Source organism: Erinaceus europaeus, chromosome 11, assembly GCF_950295315.1.
Source record: "Erinaceus europaeus chromosome 11, mEriEur2.1, whole genome shotgun sequence".
Taxonomy (NCBI): domain Eukaryota; kingdom Metazoa; phylum Chordata; class Mammalia; order Eulipotyphla; family Erinaceidae; genus Erinaceus; species Erinaceus europaeus.
This window is the reverse complement of record NC_080172.1, coordinates 67,073,231-67,090,273: the sequence shown is the minus strand read 5'-3', so window position 1 is coordinate 67,090,273 and position 17,043 is coordinate 67,073,231. Positions and strand designations below refer to the sequence as shown.

Here is a 17,043-nt window from a genome sequence, read left to right as displayed (position 1 = left end):
ACGCAGCGAAGCGACCAGCTTGGCGGGGAGGGCGCCGCAGAAACAGTCAGAAGGGGGGTGGGTGGAGGTGAGAGGTTTGGGGTCCTGAGCGCTACCGAGTCACGGCTGCAGTGGGAGGAGCTGCGGGTGGAAGAGAGGCGGGGCGCCGGGCCGAGGGGGGCGGAAGGGGATAGCGGCGGAGGCGCGCAGGGGCGGCGCGCCGGACTGGGCGCTGGCGACCCGGGGTGACGTGCCTCGGTGGTCTCAGCTCAGCGGAGGAAGGCAGAGCTGGGACGCCGGGACCCCGCAGCCGCCCCGCCCACCCCGCCCCGCCGAGGGCGCGCCCGCTTGAGGCGGGGCCGAGAGGAAAAGGCGCCAGGGGAGAACCGCGTCCGCAGCTATCGCCGCAGAGAGCGAGACCGAGAGCCCCAGCCCTCCCGCACCAGAGCGCCCCCACCCACAGGCGATCTCCCGCCCGCCCCCCAGCCGCGCGCTAGGGCCAGCACCCCGCCCGGAGATGGGCAGACGTGTGGATGGCGTGGTTCCCAGCGCTGCCAGGTCGCAGGAGCCCGGCGCCGGGGCGCTGCGCTGAGCTTCCCTCCCGGTTCAGCTGCGGAAGCCCGCAGGTGTCCTTGGCCGCCCGGCCGCCGCCAGCCAGGCTCGTCCGCCAGTGCCCGGCGCCCCGCGCCCCCCGGCGGCCCCGCCCCCGGCTCGGCGCCGCACAGGACGCCCCGTCTGAGCCCCCCCGCCCCGGCACGGCCCCCGCAGCGCAGCGCCCAGCTCAGCGCCGCACCCCCCCGCCGCCGAGCGGCGGACGCAGGACCGAAGCCTCGCTGCTGCGGGCTCGCTTGTTTTCCTGCCGCCGCCTCGCCCTGCGCAGCGCGGCTCAGCCCCGCCCGCTTCCCGAGCCCGGCGCCGGGATTATGAATGGGGGGAAAAGGTCACATGCCGCCGCCGCCTCGTGTTGACCGCACGCAGCCCGGGCCCACGGAGCTCCAGCTGCGGTGAGAGTGCCGGCCGGGCCCCGCAGCCGCTCGCTCGGAGGGAGGACTTGTTGCTGTGCGCCGCCACCGCCGCCGCCACCGCGGGGAAGCCGGCAGCTCCCGGGACTCGGCGCGGTCTGGGAGCCGGGGAGCGCGCGCACGTCCCAAGCCCCTGCTGCGCCCGGACCGTGCGCTCCCTCTCCTTTCGGGGGTGCAGGGGGGCGTGTACCGGGCCCCCAGCGCCTCAGTGTCCAGTCCCAGCCGGGGAGCGTGTGCGTGCGCACCTTTGCCTTCCCGGGCCCCTCGCCTTCCCCCAGCCGCCGCTTCCTCCCCGGCACTGCCTGCTCAAACCCCAACCACCTGTGCACCGGAGAAACCCAACTCCTCCCGCTCGGCGCCCCGCGGGGGGAGGCAGGGGCAGGGCCAAGCCGCAGAGGGGGCCGCCGCCGCCGCCGCCGCCGCCTCCTGCCTCCCGCTCGTCTCCTCCCCTCCCCCGTCTGACGCTGCCTCCTTGGGAAGGGTGTTTGGAGGGCAGCGGCCGCCCCAAGCCGAAGCCCCGCAGCGCTTCTTATGATCAGCTCGGTGTGTGTCTCCTCCTACCGCGGGCGCAAGTCGGGGAACAAGCCTCCGTCCAAAACATGTCTGAAGGAGGAGATGGCCAAGGGCGAGGCGTCGGAGAAGATAATCATCAACGTGGGCGGCACGCGACATGAGACCTACCGCAGCACCCTGCGCACCCTGCCGGGCACCCGCCTCGCCTGGCTGGCGGATCCCGACGGCGGGGGCCGCCCGGAGTCCGATGGCGGCGGCGCGGGCAGTAGCGGCAGCAGCGGTGGCGGCGGCGGCGGCGGGAGCTGCGAGTTCTTCTTCGACCGGCACCCGGGCGTCTTCTCCTACGTGCTCAACTACTACCGCACCGGCAAGCTGCACTGCCCCGCCGACGTGTGCGGGCCGCTCTTCGAAGAGGAGCTCACCTTCTGGGGCATTGACGAGACCGACGTGGAGCCCTGCTGCTGGATGACCTACCGGCAGCACCGCGACGCCGAGGAGGCGCTCGACATCTTCGAGAGCCCGGACGGGGGCAGCGGGGGCGCGGGGCCGGGAGACGAGGCTGGCGACGATGAGCGGGAGCTGGCCCTGCAGCGGCTGGGCCCCCACGAGGGAAGCGGGGGCCCCGGCGCGGGATCGGGGAACTGCCGCGGCTGGCAGCCCCGCATGTGGGCGCTCTTCGAGGACCCCTACTCCTCCCGGGCGGCCAGGGTGAGTGACAGGAGTGCGGGTCTCTGCCGGGGTCTGCCGGGGGGGGGGCAGTAGTGGGCCCAGTGGGTAGATGGGACACACTGACTCGCCATACTGGTGCCACCCTTCTCACTTCTCGGTGTGCACAGGCCTTCAGAGGAATCACACACACCCCCATCTCCGTAGCTCCTTTCATGCGGATTGCACACACTTGACTTACTACTTGGCCTTAATCCCAGCTGCCAGCTTTGTGGCATCCCCTCCCAGAAGTGGGGAGCTCTTAGCCGACCTCTTCCACCTGCTTCTCCACAAGCTGCCTTTCTTCCTCTGTGTATACCACTGTTCTTTATACACACAGTTTCACAGGGCAGAGTGCTGGAATCGGCCCTTGAGGGTGGAGCAGGCTGGCAGGGTATTGGGGAAGAAATCTCAGCACCTGCTCCACGGCTGTTTCCTTAAACTCATAGCATCTTGGTGTGCCAGCGACTCAGGCTTCATTCACTCTCCTCTCCAGTTTACAACAGACCAGGCTGGGACCCAGGCGTTTCTCCCTGTTGGGGAGAGGCCTTCCTTTCTGTGCAGGGGGGCTTGATCCAGGTCCTTTCTGGGTTGAGGGCACAGTTAGAGAGCCAAGGCCTGGTGCTTGGGCCCCACAGGCTCCCAGGCTGATGGCCAACTCCTGACTGCCCAGGGATGATCCTGAATTTGTTGCCACTTATTTTCTTCCTGCTGCAGCTCAAATTGACTTCCCAGAAAGCCTCAGTTTCGATTACTGTTTGAAGTGTGTGTGTGTAGCACTGCTTATTCAGTGGTCCTTTCCCACCACTCCTTCCTAGTGTCAGTTCAATTTCCCCAGCCCCATAAGTGGAAGGGATGTGCAGTGGGGGAGATGGGCTTGGGCAGCTAGAAACAAACAGTAAATCTCTGCAGGAGAGCTGTAGAGTCTATATGAAAGGGACCCCTGGGGATCTTGTAGCAGGCCGCCTGGAACCTTGCTGGGACCTTCAGGAAACAGGAAGGAGCAGTGATGTGTTGGGTCTGGAAACTGGTTATACCTCTGGCACCCATGTCATCACATTAATGAGTCTCTGGGCCATATCTCTTTCCTCCTGCGCTGAGCCTCATCATGGAAGGAAAAGTTTCACCCAGGGGAGGCTAGAGGTCTGAGAAATAGAGCTGCAAGGAGGGGCCAGCACAACATAAATGCCAGCCCATGCAGGTACACCTGCTGCTTAGAAGAGGAGACTGGAGTAGAAGTCTTGGTAGCTTGGTGGCTGTGACATGCCAGGCTGGGATGCAGGTGTCCCGAGGCAGCCACTGGAAGGCAGGAAGCTCTCTCTAACTGACTGAAAGCCAGGTTTGGGTCAGCTGCCAGTTCTTTTCCTGCATCTCTTGAGACCAGCTCAGAGGGTGAAAGGCTGACCTGGGTCTCCATGAGCTCCAAGGTCTCTTCATACAGTTCTTAATGAGGTAGGGCCAACAGTGGGCTGTGTGCATGGGGAGAGAGACAGGTTCAGGTGGCACAGGTTCTCAGAGTTGAGGGAGGGGAGAGAGTTAGGTTCAGTTTGATAGAGATGGGGAGAAGGGGTGGGCCAGGGAGGCAGGAATGAAATGAGATGGCATGGGGACCTAGGTTCAGAATCAGCCTTCTGGGGTCTCTGGGGACTTTTCTTTCTTTCCTAGTTTTTTTGTTCTTTTTTTTTTTTTTTTAAGGATTTTTATTTACTTGATAAAGAGATAGAAGGGGAGAGAGAAAGATACCTAGATATCATTCTGGTACTTGCACTGCTGGAGATTAAACTCAGGATCTCATGCTTTAGGGTCCAGCACTTTATCCACTGCATCACCTGCCAGACCAGTTTTAAAGCTAGAAGCAGAGAAGGAGACCCCAGCATGAAGGCTTCCTGCAATGTGGTGGGGGCTGGGATAGTGTACATGGCAAAGCAGGGCACTATCTATGTGAGCTATTCCACTGGCCCTCTGGAGACTTCTCACCTGCTCAGCTCCTCCCTTCCTCCCCTCTCCCCCACTCCTGAATTACAAGAGGCTATACCATCCTTGAGTTCATTTTCTCTTCACCTCACTGCTGTAGCCCAGCCAGAGGACTCTGAGGAAGCTTAGGACCTGACCGGTTCCTTGAAATCCTGTCTTGGCTGCCTTGTCCTTTTGACCCAAGAGCACATGATGCCAGTTGCGGTGGGGAATTGGATCCTGCAGGTTTCTTCTTCCCTCTAAAGAGGTTAGAATGAGAAAGACAGGTTCCAGAGGCATACATGACTCGTTGTCAGAGGCATGCTGTGAATCACACAACCAGCAAGGCTTTCCTGGTCTTCAGCCATCAGGTTGTGGGTAGTGATGTGAACAGCTGGGTGGGGCTCTGATGGCAGAAGATAGCTGGTCTCCTGATAAGGAACACAGCTGTCCCTGGTGCATACCAGTAAGACAACATCCCTGCCATAAACTCATCACAACTAAAGTAGATCAAGCACTTCTTGAAGGCACTTTGCTGTGTGCTTGGTGTGAGGCTTTCATGCTGCCCACTGTGACAGGCAGTAATAAGCTGTTACATTGAAACCCCCTTCTGAATTAGATTTTAAATTTCTTCAGTTTCTCCCTTTTAGTTTTAGGGTTTAAGTGTTAAGTTCTTTTTCTTTTTTCAAAGTTAAGTTGTTTGCTGAGGGAGATGGAAAATTCCTTGCCCTTTCCCCCTTAAATAAACAGGACCTAACCAGTGAAGGCCACCCATTGTTTTGTAAGTTGTTCGAAGGACCCTGAATGGGGACAAGCCTTATCAGGACCTTTGCACAGAGTTTGTGGCATGCTGTTTACCAGATGGGTGGTCATAGCTGATGGTGGGGGGATGTGGTGACCCTACCTGGCTAGATTCTGTTGGTTGTGTGATCTTACTATATTTGAAACTAGCCCACGCTTTGCTTTGAATGGATCATGCTTTTGTTAAGTTTGAAATGATTGGATTTTGTGTTTGCTATAGCCTGTTATTGGATGTAGGTTGATAAGGTGATGTGTTCCCCCTCCCTGAGTGTAGTCTGAATTCCTATAAATTGTGTGGTTTGAGCCCTGTTCGGGGTCGAGCTTGGTAGACTAACACCAGTCACCATCTTGGCCCGGATTGCAATTCGTCAATAAAACATCTTTGCTTCCTTTCAGTGCATGGTGGTTTGATTTATGCTCGCTAACACCCACGACCCTCTGGGCCTTATTCCTATTTACTGTGACTGAGGCTGCAACAGGGCCAGCCACTTGTATGAGCCACATAGCCAGACAGAGGTGGGCTGTGACACCAAACCAGGGCTTGCAGCCCCCACACCCTCATTCTTCCTCCTACAACCTGTTCTTTTCACCCAGTCAGGCTGCTTTGAGATAGGGATGTGGCTGCCACCTTGGGGACTTGGGGGCTCTGGCTACAAAGGTGACTGAGGTTCCTGTTTCTGGCAGATGATATTCAGAAACCTCAGGCAGGTGGGGACCTCAGAATAGACTCATGCTTGGTTACCCCTCCGGGCTTCTGGGTCTTAGGTGCAGTGCCTTCTCTGACCCTTCATTCACCCCAGGCCACTGACACTGTCCTTTCCTGCAGCTCTGACCCTTGTGTCTATATGCAGAGTTTCCTCACTCCTGGGGAGCTTCTCCCTGGTGGTAGAGTGTGGGGGTGTGTGGGTAATTGTCTGCTCAGCCCTGGGACAGGTCGCTTGGTGACTTTACAATAGGAGCCAAAGAGACATGAAGGAAACGTGAGCTGAGCTGATCATAGGAGCTTGTTGTCTAGCTACAGGCCTGGCCTAAGGACCCGGTCCCCTTCAGGCAGGCCCTCAGGCCAGTGACTCACCCCTGCTCCTTCCACTATGGGGGGGGGGGGTGGTCAGGTTTCTGTGGCTTGACCTAGGAGCTAGCTGTTACTGTCCTCACTTGCCTGCTGGACCTCGTCTTGGGCAGAATGAAGGCTTGGTAATGGGCTGGCTGGCTTCTCAGTCTGAGTGGGCTGATCAAGGTCCGGAACTATAGAATCAGGTTGTCTTGCTTTTCTTGTTCTTTCTTTTCTACCAGGGTCATTGCTAGAGCTTCTCACCTACACAATTCCTCCAATTTTGGTAGGTTCTTTACTTGTTTCCTTTTAGTTTGCAGGTGAAACAGACAGAACGAGAGCATCACTATGGCATGGCTTCACCACTTGTGAAGCTTTCCCTCTGTAGGGGTTCTTATGTGGTAGCCAGGGGGTCAAAACTGGGTGAAGTGAGTACTCTACCAGATGAACCATCTCCCCGTTACCATCTCCCTTCTTTTCCAAGAGCAGAGAGGAGGCCTAACGAAAGGGACGCTAGCATACTCCCTTTCCTCTCCCCTATTCTCTAGAGGTCCCAAAGGCTGGACTGGCTTGAGCTCTGCTGTTAGCCTCACTAAGGGTGCTGGTCCTTCTCCCTTGGCTATATCTGTCTTTGGACTGAGTCTTTCACCAGTGGTCGAACCCTTCTTAATAGAAGAGGTGACCCATGGTCCCTGCTACCCCAGGAACACCACTGGAGCTTTTCCACTGATGGAACAGCCACTCTGTGCCAGGTGCTGTCACCTGTACTTTCTGCTAAGTCTCATCTGGATCTGGCCAGTGCTGGGAAAGGACTGTTAAGCTCAGTTTACAGAGAAGGAAACAGACCCAGAGGGATTTGTTCAAGGTCACCCTAACTGCTGGCAGAACTAGGATCTGAAGCGGATCTCAGAAATCTAAGCCTACACAGTAACACCTATAGTGCCTGCCCAGAGAGACTTTCTGCCTTCAGGATGCCTCTGTTCCCAGTCCTCCACTTCTCTCAATGAGATCCCTAGATATGCCCATGTTGAGCTCACACACCTCTTTTCTTGCTGTTGGACTCTCTCTAGGCAAGGAGAATGGAGGTTTGGCTAGGAGGGGGAACCAGGTTTCTCCTTTCCCCAGTGTGTTGAGGGAAGCAGGGCAGAGGTCATTCCCCCTTACCCATCTGAACATGCCACCCCACCCCCATGCACCCCCATTTTCCTGGTGCCAGCCAGTTGTAGGGTATGTTAGGTTTTGGGGTGGGAGTCTGGTGCCCTCTGAGCCAGGGAGAAGCAGGAACCTGGGCCCCAGAGGCTAGATGCCCTGGCTCTCCTCATCTCCCCAGAAGGGTAGCACCAGTAAGCCCAGGGCAACCTCTCCCCAGGAGCAGGAGGAATGTCAGGACCCTGGCTTGCCCAGCCCTGCCCTGAGGCAGCCTTCCAGCCTCCTCCTGGCTTTGCTGCGTTTGCCTCTGAACATCTTGTCTCTGCATGATGAGGTGTTTTTATTTGTTGCTGCGTTTGGGGCGGAGTGTAAGGTGGGGGAGGGGATAAAGTAAAATGGGCTGTATTGGAGGGTTAGGAGAAAGAACTGGCAGGAAGTGGGTCAGGCAGCTGGGCCTTGAGATGGGGGTGCCCTGGGGGTAACTGAACCTGTCAGCCAGGTGCTGGGCACCAGGACACTTCTGCCACTGTGCCTGGGCACAGCCAGCCTGCCATAACCTCTTGCTCAGCTGCCTGCTTGGGATTTCTTTTTCAGAAAGAGCAATGATTGCCTGGCCCCTGGCAGCACCCCCTCCCAGGCAGTCGACTTAGTTTACCTTGGTGAGCCCCAGAATCTGAGCTTTGCCTTTGTTCCCTCCAGGTCTGTTTCATGGACCTGATCTCTCCTTGTGGTAGGCTCTCCAGGATCAGGAGAGGGATTGGCCATTCACATAGGCACCTGTCACACAGAAAATACTTATTGAGCACTTTACTATATGTTAGACATCACACCAGGCCCTGGGGGGGGGGGAAAGATGAATCAGATATTATTGTTCATCTGGAAAAGAGTCAGGTCAGGTGGTAGAGATATAATACACAATATAAAAATAATAACATAAGCTACATCATAAGAGGTGCCACCGTGGTCTTTATTTACTCAGTTTGTAACACAGAAATTGTGGGAGGTGTGTGTGTGTGTGTGTGTGTGTGTGTGAGAGAGAGAGAGAGAGAGAGAGAGAGACCTCTGCAGTACTGCTTTACTGCTTGTGAAGCTTCCCACTTGCAGGTGGAGACCCCACACATAGTGTGCTCTACCTGGTGTGCCACTGGCTGACCAACACCACGATTGTCTTTAAAAAGTGAGCTTCACTAGGAAGTAAGCTCAGGCAGCTCCATTCAATGATTTTCAGAAGGATGCTGGTTTTTAGTAGACATATAGGTAAATAAAGTTTCTCTGTGGGCAGCATTAGGAAAATGGAATTTCCTGGCTGGGGGCCAACCCATGCAGAGATGGGTAGGACTTGAATGTGTGAGAGCCAAGACATTTGGCTCTGAGACTGAGCCATTTGGGACTGAGCATGTGGCTCAGCTAATAGAGCAAAGGACTTGCATGATTGAGTATCTTGGTTCAATCCCTGATGGTGCTTCTGTCTCTTTGTCTTTCATGTGAAAAAAAAAAATAGACCTTGATTTTTTTTAAGTTGAGGGGGGAAATGAAGTTGCAAAGACAGCCTTCCCAGTAGATGTCTTCACATATTTGAGGTCCCAGGTTCAAGTTCCAATTTCACATGACACTAGGGGAAGCTTCATGGGTGGTAGATTTATTCTGTTCCTCCCCCCCCCATTAAAACAAACAAACAAAAAAAAAAAAAACAACAGTGAGGAAGTCAGCCTGAGAACAACAGAATTGGGCACAAACCCCAAAACTAGAAATAAATAGAGAAGGACAGAAAGAAAGAAGTACATCAGGTTAAAGATTAAGTTCCTGGCTATTAATCTGGATTGGTTAAGTGTCTTCTGGGACTAAGACTTACTGGTTCTGGGCAGCCCAGCAGCCCTAAGAGACCACAAATGCTGACATGATAGCAAGTGGGCATAGGTAGGGGCCAACTCTGGACTCTTGCACCAGAGGCTTCTGGCTCAGGATGTGAGGGCTGGGGGCCTGTTTCTCTTTTTTGAGGTGCTGGAAGGAGAGAGGGAAAAGGGATTCCTGGGCTAGGACAAAGGCCTCCACAAGTAAGAGACAAGTCAGTGATGTTTGTCTGGTGGACACCCTCTCCTTGTCTGACTCTTAGTCCCTGGGACCACCTGTTCTCTTCCTAGTACTGCCAGGCACTAAGCTCTGACTTTCACTCATCCCATCTCCACTGACTGTCCTCCTTTGCAAGTGTTCTCTGCTTTTTTCTCAGATTCCCCTTCTCTTACATGCCATCCTTAACATAGGTTTTTGGGCCTGAGTCTTCTTATGTTTATCTGTCCACCTTGGATCTTCCTCCTCTGCTCCCTTCCTTGGCCCCTGCTGATTGTGTTCAATCTCCAGTGACTGGTGTCTGTCACCTCTCTGCTCACCCACCCCTAACCCAGCCAGTGTCAGATTCCCCAGATATTCTAGGCTCTGTGCTGAGTTCCCCAGATACCATTTCTTACAGTTCTCAAAACAGCTCTATGACTTAGGTACAACTCTCATCCCTAAGCACACCACACATGCTGTGGCCTCAGGGCCTTTGCTCTGCCCGTTTCCTCTCTCACAATGGGGATCTTCATACAGTTCACTCCCTCACACCTGCAGGTTTTTGTTTGAATATCCTCTTGGCCTTGAGGTCTTATCCAACCACCATCTTCTAAATAGGTTCCCCATACCCTGATACCTGACACCCCTGATACTCCTCACCCATTTTTCTCCTTATTTTCCTCCTTAAAACATATAATTTCCCTCCCCTAGAATGAAAGGTCTAAGGAACAGGAGTATTTGTGTTGGTCTTGTTTCCTGATGTTCTCAAGTACCCAGAATGGTGCCTGCCTGACATATGGTAAGTACTCACTTTTCTGTTCTGTAAACATAGATCCTGAGATTCAGAGAGATCAAGCGACTTGCTCAAGATTCCCAGGGCAGGAAGGAGGCTCAGGTCCAGAAGTGTGTGACTCCCGCCCCCAAGGATAGTTCTAAGATGAGGTTGGTGTAGGAGGCCAGTCACACACAACATGATGCAGACAGAGGAGGTCCACAACAGGACCCTGCCAGACAGCAGTGAGGGGGCCTGAGGCGAGGGCAGAAGGCTGGAAGGAACGCTGAGTCCTGCACATGGGCCCTGCCTCCTCCCAGCAGGCAGGATGGGAACCACTGTGGCAAGCCAGTGCCTGTAGCTCCCACCAGGCACTTTGGGCTTCCAGCAGAGCTCATACCCTGTGCCTTCATATAGGGGGAGGAACTGACAGCTTCAGCCCTGGGGATCAGGCCTGCCTCTTTCAGGGCCTCAGTTTCCTCATAAGTCAAGCAGCAGGTGTTGAACTATATAACTTTTGGAGTCTCTTTCTCCTCTGAAAAGCAAGAATATTTTTCTCTCAATACAGCTCCCCTCACAGAGCTGCACAGGTCCATGGGGGCCCCCATCTTGTTCACTGAGCATTTACTTGCCATGTGGGAGCTCATTTCATCCTGCAGTGAAGCTACTGGGAGTACCAAGACTTTTCCAGTTTGTGGCAAGGAAATGAGTTATCTGAGGGGAAGGGGATAAGAAGAGCCCAGGTGCTGAGTGTGACCTAGGAGCTTTTCAAGTCTCCTCTGCCCTGAGTCCCAGCTCCCCTAAGGCTCATGGGCAGGTGGCTTGGACATGCTGTGCCAGACAGGCTTATGGGCCTGTGGGAGCTGAGCAGTAGTCTGGCACTTGTGGCTTTGATCTCTAACTGGGGTTCCAGGGGGCTGCTGTTACTGCTGCCACCGTGTGTGTGTGTGTGTGTGTGTGTGTGTGTACACGCACACACGTGCTCCAGAAGGTCCTCTGATCAAGAGGGTTCTGAGAGAAAAAGCACCATCACTGCCCTCAGAGAAGAAGATCTGGGTAAAGGCACTGGTTTCAGAGCTGGGAAAACAGCTTAATAGTTATACAAAGATATTCTTTTTTTTTTAATTGTTGTAGTTATTATTGTATTGATGTCGTCATTGTTAGATAAGACAGAGAGAAATGGAGAGAGGAGGGGAAGACAGAGAGGAGGAGAAAGACACTTGCAGACCTGCTTCACCGCCTGTGAAGCGACTCCCCTGCAGGTGGGGAGCCGGGGGCTCAAACCGGGATCTTCATGCTGGTCGGTGCACTTTGTGCCATGTGCACTTAACCTGCTGCACTACCGCCCGACTTCCCCAAAGCTACTCTTAAGCCTGAGGCTCTAAGATCACAGGTTCAATATCCAGCACCACCATCAGTTAGAGCTGAGCACTGTTCTGGTGTCTCTCTCTCCTTCTTTGCACCCCCTTTCTCCCTTCTTCTTCTAGCGTTTGCCCTTCTTCCGTAGCCAGTCAACAGCGTCAGGTTGAGCCTGATGTAAAGTTTCAAGACCTCCTTTGAATCTGGAGAAGTGGCAGTCATTGACTATGTGGGTCATAGTCTGTCTGTAGCCGCAGGGGCAGTTCGGGTCGTCTCTGGCTCCCCAGTGATGGAACATAGCGGCTCACCGGCCATGGCCTGTTCGATAGCGATTGAGGAGGGCCCAATCATAACGTGCTAGGTCAAAGCCGGGTTGACGCTTGCAGGGGTCTGTTATGAGGTGTTTGTTCTCCCTATATCTTGCTCACTCATTGAAATAAACTATTTTTTTTTCAAAACGGCACCAGTTTTGAGCAGGGCCCCCACTAATAAAATTACTAGGTTTGGGGAATAACTGAGAGGGAGAAGGGAATGAGTTGGGCCTGGAAGGAGGACCTGTAATATTAGCACTCACCTGGGATGATGTGCCACAGCCCAGCCCTTGTGTCAGTCCTAGCTTGGTTTCAGGTATACCCATCTCCTTGGGGAATGACAGCTTCCTAGGGCCTTGCTGGCTTCTCCTGTCAACCCTGGAGAGGCTGCAGCAGAGCCTGAATCCCCGTTAAGGTTTCATCAGGAGGAGCAGGCTGTTCCATTTGTGTGGTTGGTGGGTCATGGCTCTGGGCTAAGGGTTGGGGACCTGGCCTCCATTTGCTCCTATTTGTACCTCTGTGGCCCCTTAAAAATGGGCATACATGAGTGACTGGGGAGATGACACAGTGATAGTACACAGGACTTGCAAATGAGAACTCCCAGGTTCAGTCCCCATTGTGACCAATGACCAAATCTGAGTAACATTCTGGTCAAAGAACGAAAGAAGCAAAAAAAAAAAGTGGGTCTATATGGTACTTACTAGTCCTTGTCTCTGTAGTGGTAGCATTGAGGAGAAGTAAATCGTTTGAACAATTCTGTGTTGAAAAAGGAAAAAGAGAAAGTGAAGGACCAGGAGGTGTTGTAGTGAGTAAAGCTTTGGATTCTAAAGCATGAGGTCCTTAGTTTGATCCCAAGCATCACATGTGCCAGAATGGTGCTCTCTCCCTCTCTATCTTGTGCTAATAAATAAATAAAGCATCTTTTAAAAATAAGTAAATACATTAATTAAAACAAAAGTGAGTGAACACAGTTGGAGTTGGAGGGGTGGCCTCCTAAACAAGAGGCTGGCCTGCACCTGCTGGGCCTTTTGCGGAATAAATGGAACCACACCCCATACCCCCTCTCTTTGACCCTACAGGCGAGATGGTAACTGCCCAGCCTCCTCCTCACCCCACTCCTTGCTCTAATCCTGCCCATTGGCAGCTCTTCCTGAACTTGTTTTTCCAAATCACTAATTAACTTCACGCAGGGCTCCCAGGTGGACCAACTCCCCTGGCTCTTTTCCTCAGAGACAGCATGCTCTTGGCAGAGCTGGAATTTGCTGTCCCTATCCCTTATTCCCCCAGTCCTCTCTGTTTCAGGAAGCAAGGTTCTCAAGGTCACCACCTCTCTGGTGGCCTGGGGGAATCTGCAGCCCTCTACCATTAGCTTAATGTCCCTGGTAGCCTGTCAGCTGTCACCTGTATCACTCATTTCTCAGGGGCAGAGAAAGAACTTGAAACTGATCTTGTGTGTGTGTGTGTGGGGGGGGGTTCAGGCAGTATTATCAAGTGAGTGAGAGTGTGTCTGTGGTCCCCTGCCATTCTTCTTTGCTGTGTTTGATCCATACTCAAATGTAAGTGAAACAGCCAGTTGTATGTGGCACCCACCCTAAGCTATAGATGTGTGTCCCTAAGATTGAAGTCGGCATTAGGAAGCTGGCTGGGAGCAGTCTTCATAGTTCAAGGAAGGGCCTGTGACTTGACCCCATGTGGGGGTTGGTAAAGATAGTGTGAGGTGAAGAAAAGGTACACTGTCTCAAGTTAGATAATGCTGAGTTTAAGTATGGTGTCTGTCCCTTCTATTTGTGTGACCTTAAGAGAGCGTATAACCTCTCTGATCCTCTGTACCTCCTTGACAAAATGGAATGAAAATGACCACCTCCCAGGGCTGCTGGGAAGACTGAAGACACTGTGTTGAGCATACAAGATGGTCAATGCATAATTATTCCCAAAGTTCACTCAGATTTGCGCCTGTTCCAGAGCCCTAGAAGTACTTGCTATGCCTTGTTCTGTTTCCCAACTGTTCCTCCCTTTCTCTGTCCATGGCTGTTTCACAGTACTAATACCAAGATGTATCCCCCCCCCCCTCCTGAACTGCAGCCTCTCAGAGAGAAAAATATCTCTTGAGGGTCACAGAAGGGAGATGGCACTGTGGCTAGATGGAAACCAGGCAGAAATGGAAGTGGGGCCACTCTCACTCCCTCTCCCGCCTTCTGAGGCTCAGTTCTCTACTCCAGTCCACCCACTGAACAGGATGGCAGCAGCTGGAGGCGGGTGTGGACCCCAGAATGGGTGCCCTGACAGTGGTGAATGGCACCACATGAGTAACAGATGAAGGCTCAGTAATTGGTGTTATTACACATGCACTTCATCTCCATTCATAATGATTGGAAACTTACACTCAGCCACTTCTCTGCCGAGTGCCGCTGTCATCCTGTTAGCCAAGATCCCCGCAGCTGTCTGCCTCTGCTGCTGCTGTCACCGTGCTCCCATCCCCATGGGTGCAGCTGATTTACCTTTGGAGCTCATTGCCCCAGAGATGTCCATTTTCAGGAAGGGGAGGTGAGGTCATTCTGGAAGACATCCCTCCCCCCCCTCTGCTGCCATGGAACTCCTTCCATCAACTGCTGCTCATCTGGGCAGGCAGCCGTATCACCTTGAGGGAGAGCACTGGGACCGGGGGCTGGAGGAGGTGAAGCCTGGCTGGAGTTAAGCAATCTCAGTTTCATATCCACCTGCACCTCTGCCTCAGGCATATCCCCTGTTGTGAGGGGTGTGTGTTGGGGGGGCGCATCTCATGAGTCAAATTGCCTGGAAGGTTTCTTAAAGCAGACGGCTGGGCCCTCCTCTGAAATTTTTCATTCAGTGAGTGAAAGGGAATGTGCATTCCCAGCTAGTTGCTTAGGTGATGCTGGTACTGCCAGTCCCTGTCTCACACTGCTTCTGGCCTAGTGGCTCCAGGTGTGGCCTGTGCGCAAGCAGCTTTACCTGAGACTCAGCTTGTTGGGAAGGTGGAAATGGCAGCTCTGGAGATGGCACAGTGAATAAAACGTTAGCTCCACAAGCAATAGGTCCTGAGTTCAACTCTTGGCATCATCAGATGTGCCAGAGTGATGTTCTGGTTCTCTCTTACTCACCTGCCCTCCTGAATCAGAACTGCAGAACTGCATTATAACAAGATTCCAAGATGATTCTTTTGCCAGAGAGTCATAGATGGTGTGTGTGTGTGTGGGGGGGGGGGGCATCATTGACATAGAAGCCTTAAAGCATAACTGGTTTACTGGTTGGAAGTGGGCAGAACTAAGCAATAGGCAGGGCTGACAACTCTAGTTTATTGGTTTATAGCCCAGACCAGCTTCTCAGGTGCCCAAGACAAAAGTAGGAAAGTACTGCCTTACAGTACTTGAACAGATGGTAACAACTCTGACAGCGCACTTAAACTTAAAAGGTGGGTGGAGGAGGGCCTGGGGAGACAGCATAATAGTTCCGCAAAATACTCTCAAGCCTGAGGCTCTGTGGTCCCAGGTTCAATCCTCAGTACCACCATAAGCGAGAGCTGGGATGTGGTCTGCTCTCTTGTGTATCTTTCTCTCTGCATTTCTCTCTTTCTCTTTGCATCTCTCTCTCTCTCATTAAATAAATATTAAGAAGGTGAGACATGGTGATGTGCCAGTAGAGCACATATTACCATGCAAGGACTTGGGTTCAAACCCCCAGTCCCCACCTGTGGAGCAGTTCTGCTGGTGTCTCTCTCTCTTTCTCTGTGTGTCTGTCTCTCCCTGTCTTCCCCTTTCAATTTATCTCTGCCTTATCAAATAAAAGAAAAAATAGCAGCCAGGAGTGGCTGGGGAGACAGCATAATGGTTATGCAAAAGACTTTCATGCCTGAGGCTCTGAGGTCCCAGGTTCAGTCCCCAGCCCAATCATAAACCAGAGCTGAGTAGTACTCTATCTCTCTTGCTCTCATTAAAGTGAAACAAAATATCTTTTAAAAAAATAGCATCCAGGCTCAATGGCTTTGCTGTGCAGGCATGAAGTCCAAGTGATAACTCTGGTAACTAAATAAATAGCTGTATTTATTAGTGAGGGTAAAAAGTGAACCAGAGCATCACTCTGGCAGAAGCTATGTCAGGGATTGAACTTGGGACCTCATGTCTAAGAGTCCAGACTTTGTCCACTGTACCATCTCCCTGAACTGCCTGGGTACTTTAGTTCTCCTTCAGGTCTCCTGGTGACTCACTGTGCTTCCACCCTCCACAAGCAGAGGTCCCTGCCCAGCCACTTCTGCTGACAGCTGCCTCCTGTCACCCTGCCTGCAGGTGGTGGCCTTCACCTCTCTCTTCTTCATCCTGGTTTCCATCACCACTTTCTGCCTGGAGACCCACGAGGCCTTCAACATTGACCGCAATGTGACGGAGGTGCACCGTGTGGGGAATGTGACCAGAGTGCGCTTAAGGCGCGAGGTGGAGACAGAGCCCATCCTGACCTACATCGAAGGTGTGTGCGTGATGTGGTTCACCCTGGAGTTCCTGGTCCGCATCGTGTGCTGCCCCGACACGCTGGACTTCGTGAAGAACCTGCTCAACATCATCGACTTCGTGGCCATTCTGCCCTTCTACCTGGAGGTGGGGCTGAGCGGGCTGTCATCCAAGGCAGCCCGCGATGTGCTGGGCTTCCTGCGTGTCGTGCGCTTTGTGCGCATCCTGCGCATCTTCAAGCTGACGCGTCATTTCGTGGGGCTGCGGGTGCTGGGCCACACCCTGCGCGCCAGCACCAACGAGTTCCTGCTGCTCATCATCTTCCTGGCCCTGGGCGTGCTCATCTTCGCCACCATGATCTACTACGCTGAGCGCATCGGCGCCCGGCCCTCCGACCCCCGGGGCAATGACCACACTGACTTCAAGAACATCCCCATCGGCTTCTGGTGGGCCGTGGTCACCATGACCACGTTGGGCTACGGGGACATGTGCCCCAAGACGTGGTCGGGCATGCTGGTGGGGGCGTTGTGTGCGCTGGCCGGTGTGCTCACCATCGCCATGCCTGTGCCCGTCATTGTCAACAATTTTGGCATGTACTACTCACTGGCCATGGCCAAGCAGAAGCTGCCCAAGAAGCGCAAGAAGCACGTGCCACGGCCACCACAGCTTGAGTCGCCTATTTACTGCAAGTCCGAGGAGACCTCACCCCGGGATAGCACCTACAGTGATGCCAGCCCCCCTGCCCCAGAAGAGGGTGTGATGGAGAGGAAACGAGCAGGTAACACGGGGATGGGGAGATGGGGGGATGTGGTGGTTAACCAATTGAGCACACGTTATGTGTGCAAGAACCCAGGCTCACAACCCCTACTTGATATCTGCAGGGGGAAGACTTCATCAGTGGCCATGCAATGCTGCAAGA

At 53.8% G+C, this 17,043-nt stretch overlaps 1 protein-coding gene across 8 annotated transcripts in view; it reads left to right on the top strand.

The window, feature by feature from the left end:
- Positions 1–1,532: 1,532 nt before the first annotated feature.
- Positions 1,533–17,043, top strand: part of KCNC4 (potassium voltage-gated channel subfamily C member 4) — a 36,074-nt gene continuing 20,563 nt past the window's right edge. For all 8 annotated transcript variants that reach the window (XM_060201921.1, XM_016190935.2, XM_007529358.3 and 5 more), the window contains exons 1-2: positions 1,533–2,222; positions 15,966–16,902. In XM_060201921.1, coding sequence (XP_060057904.1) covers positions 1,533–2,222; positions 15,966–16,902 — 1,627 coding nt within the window. The remainder of the gene's footprint in view (positions 2,223–15,965; positions 16,903–17,043) is intronic.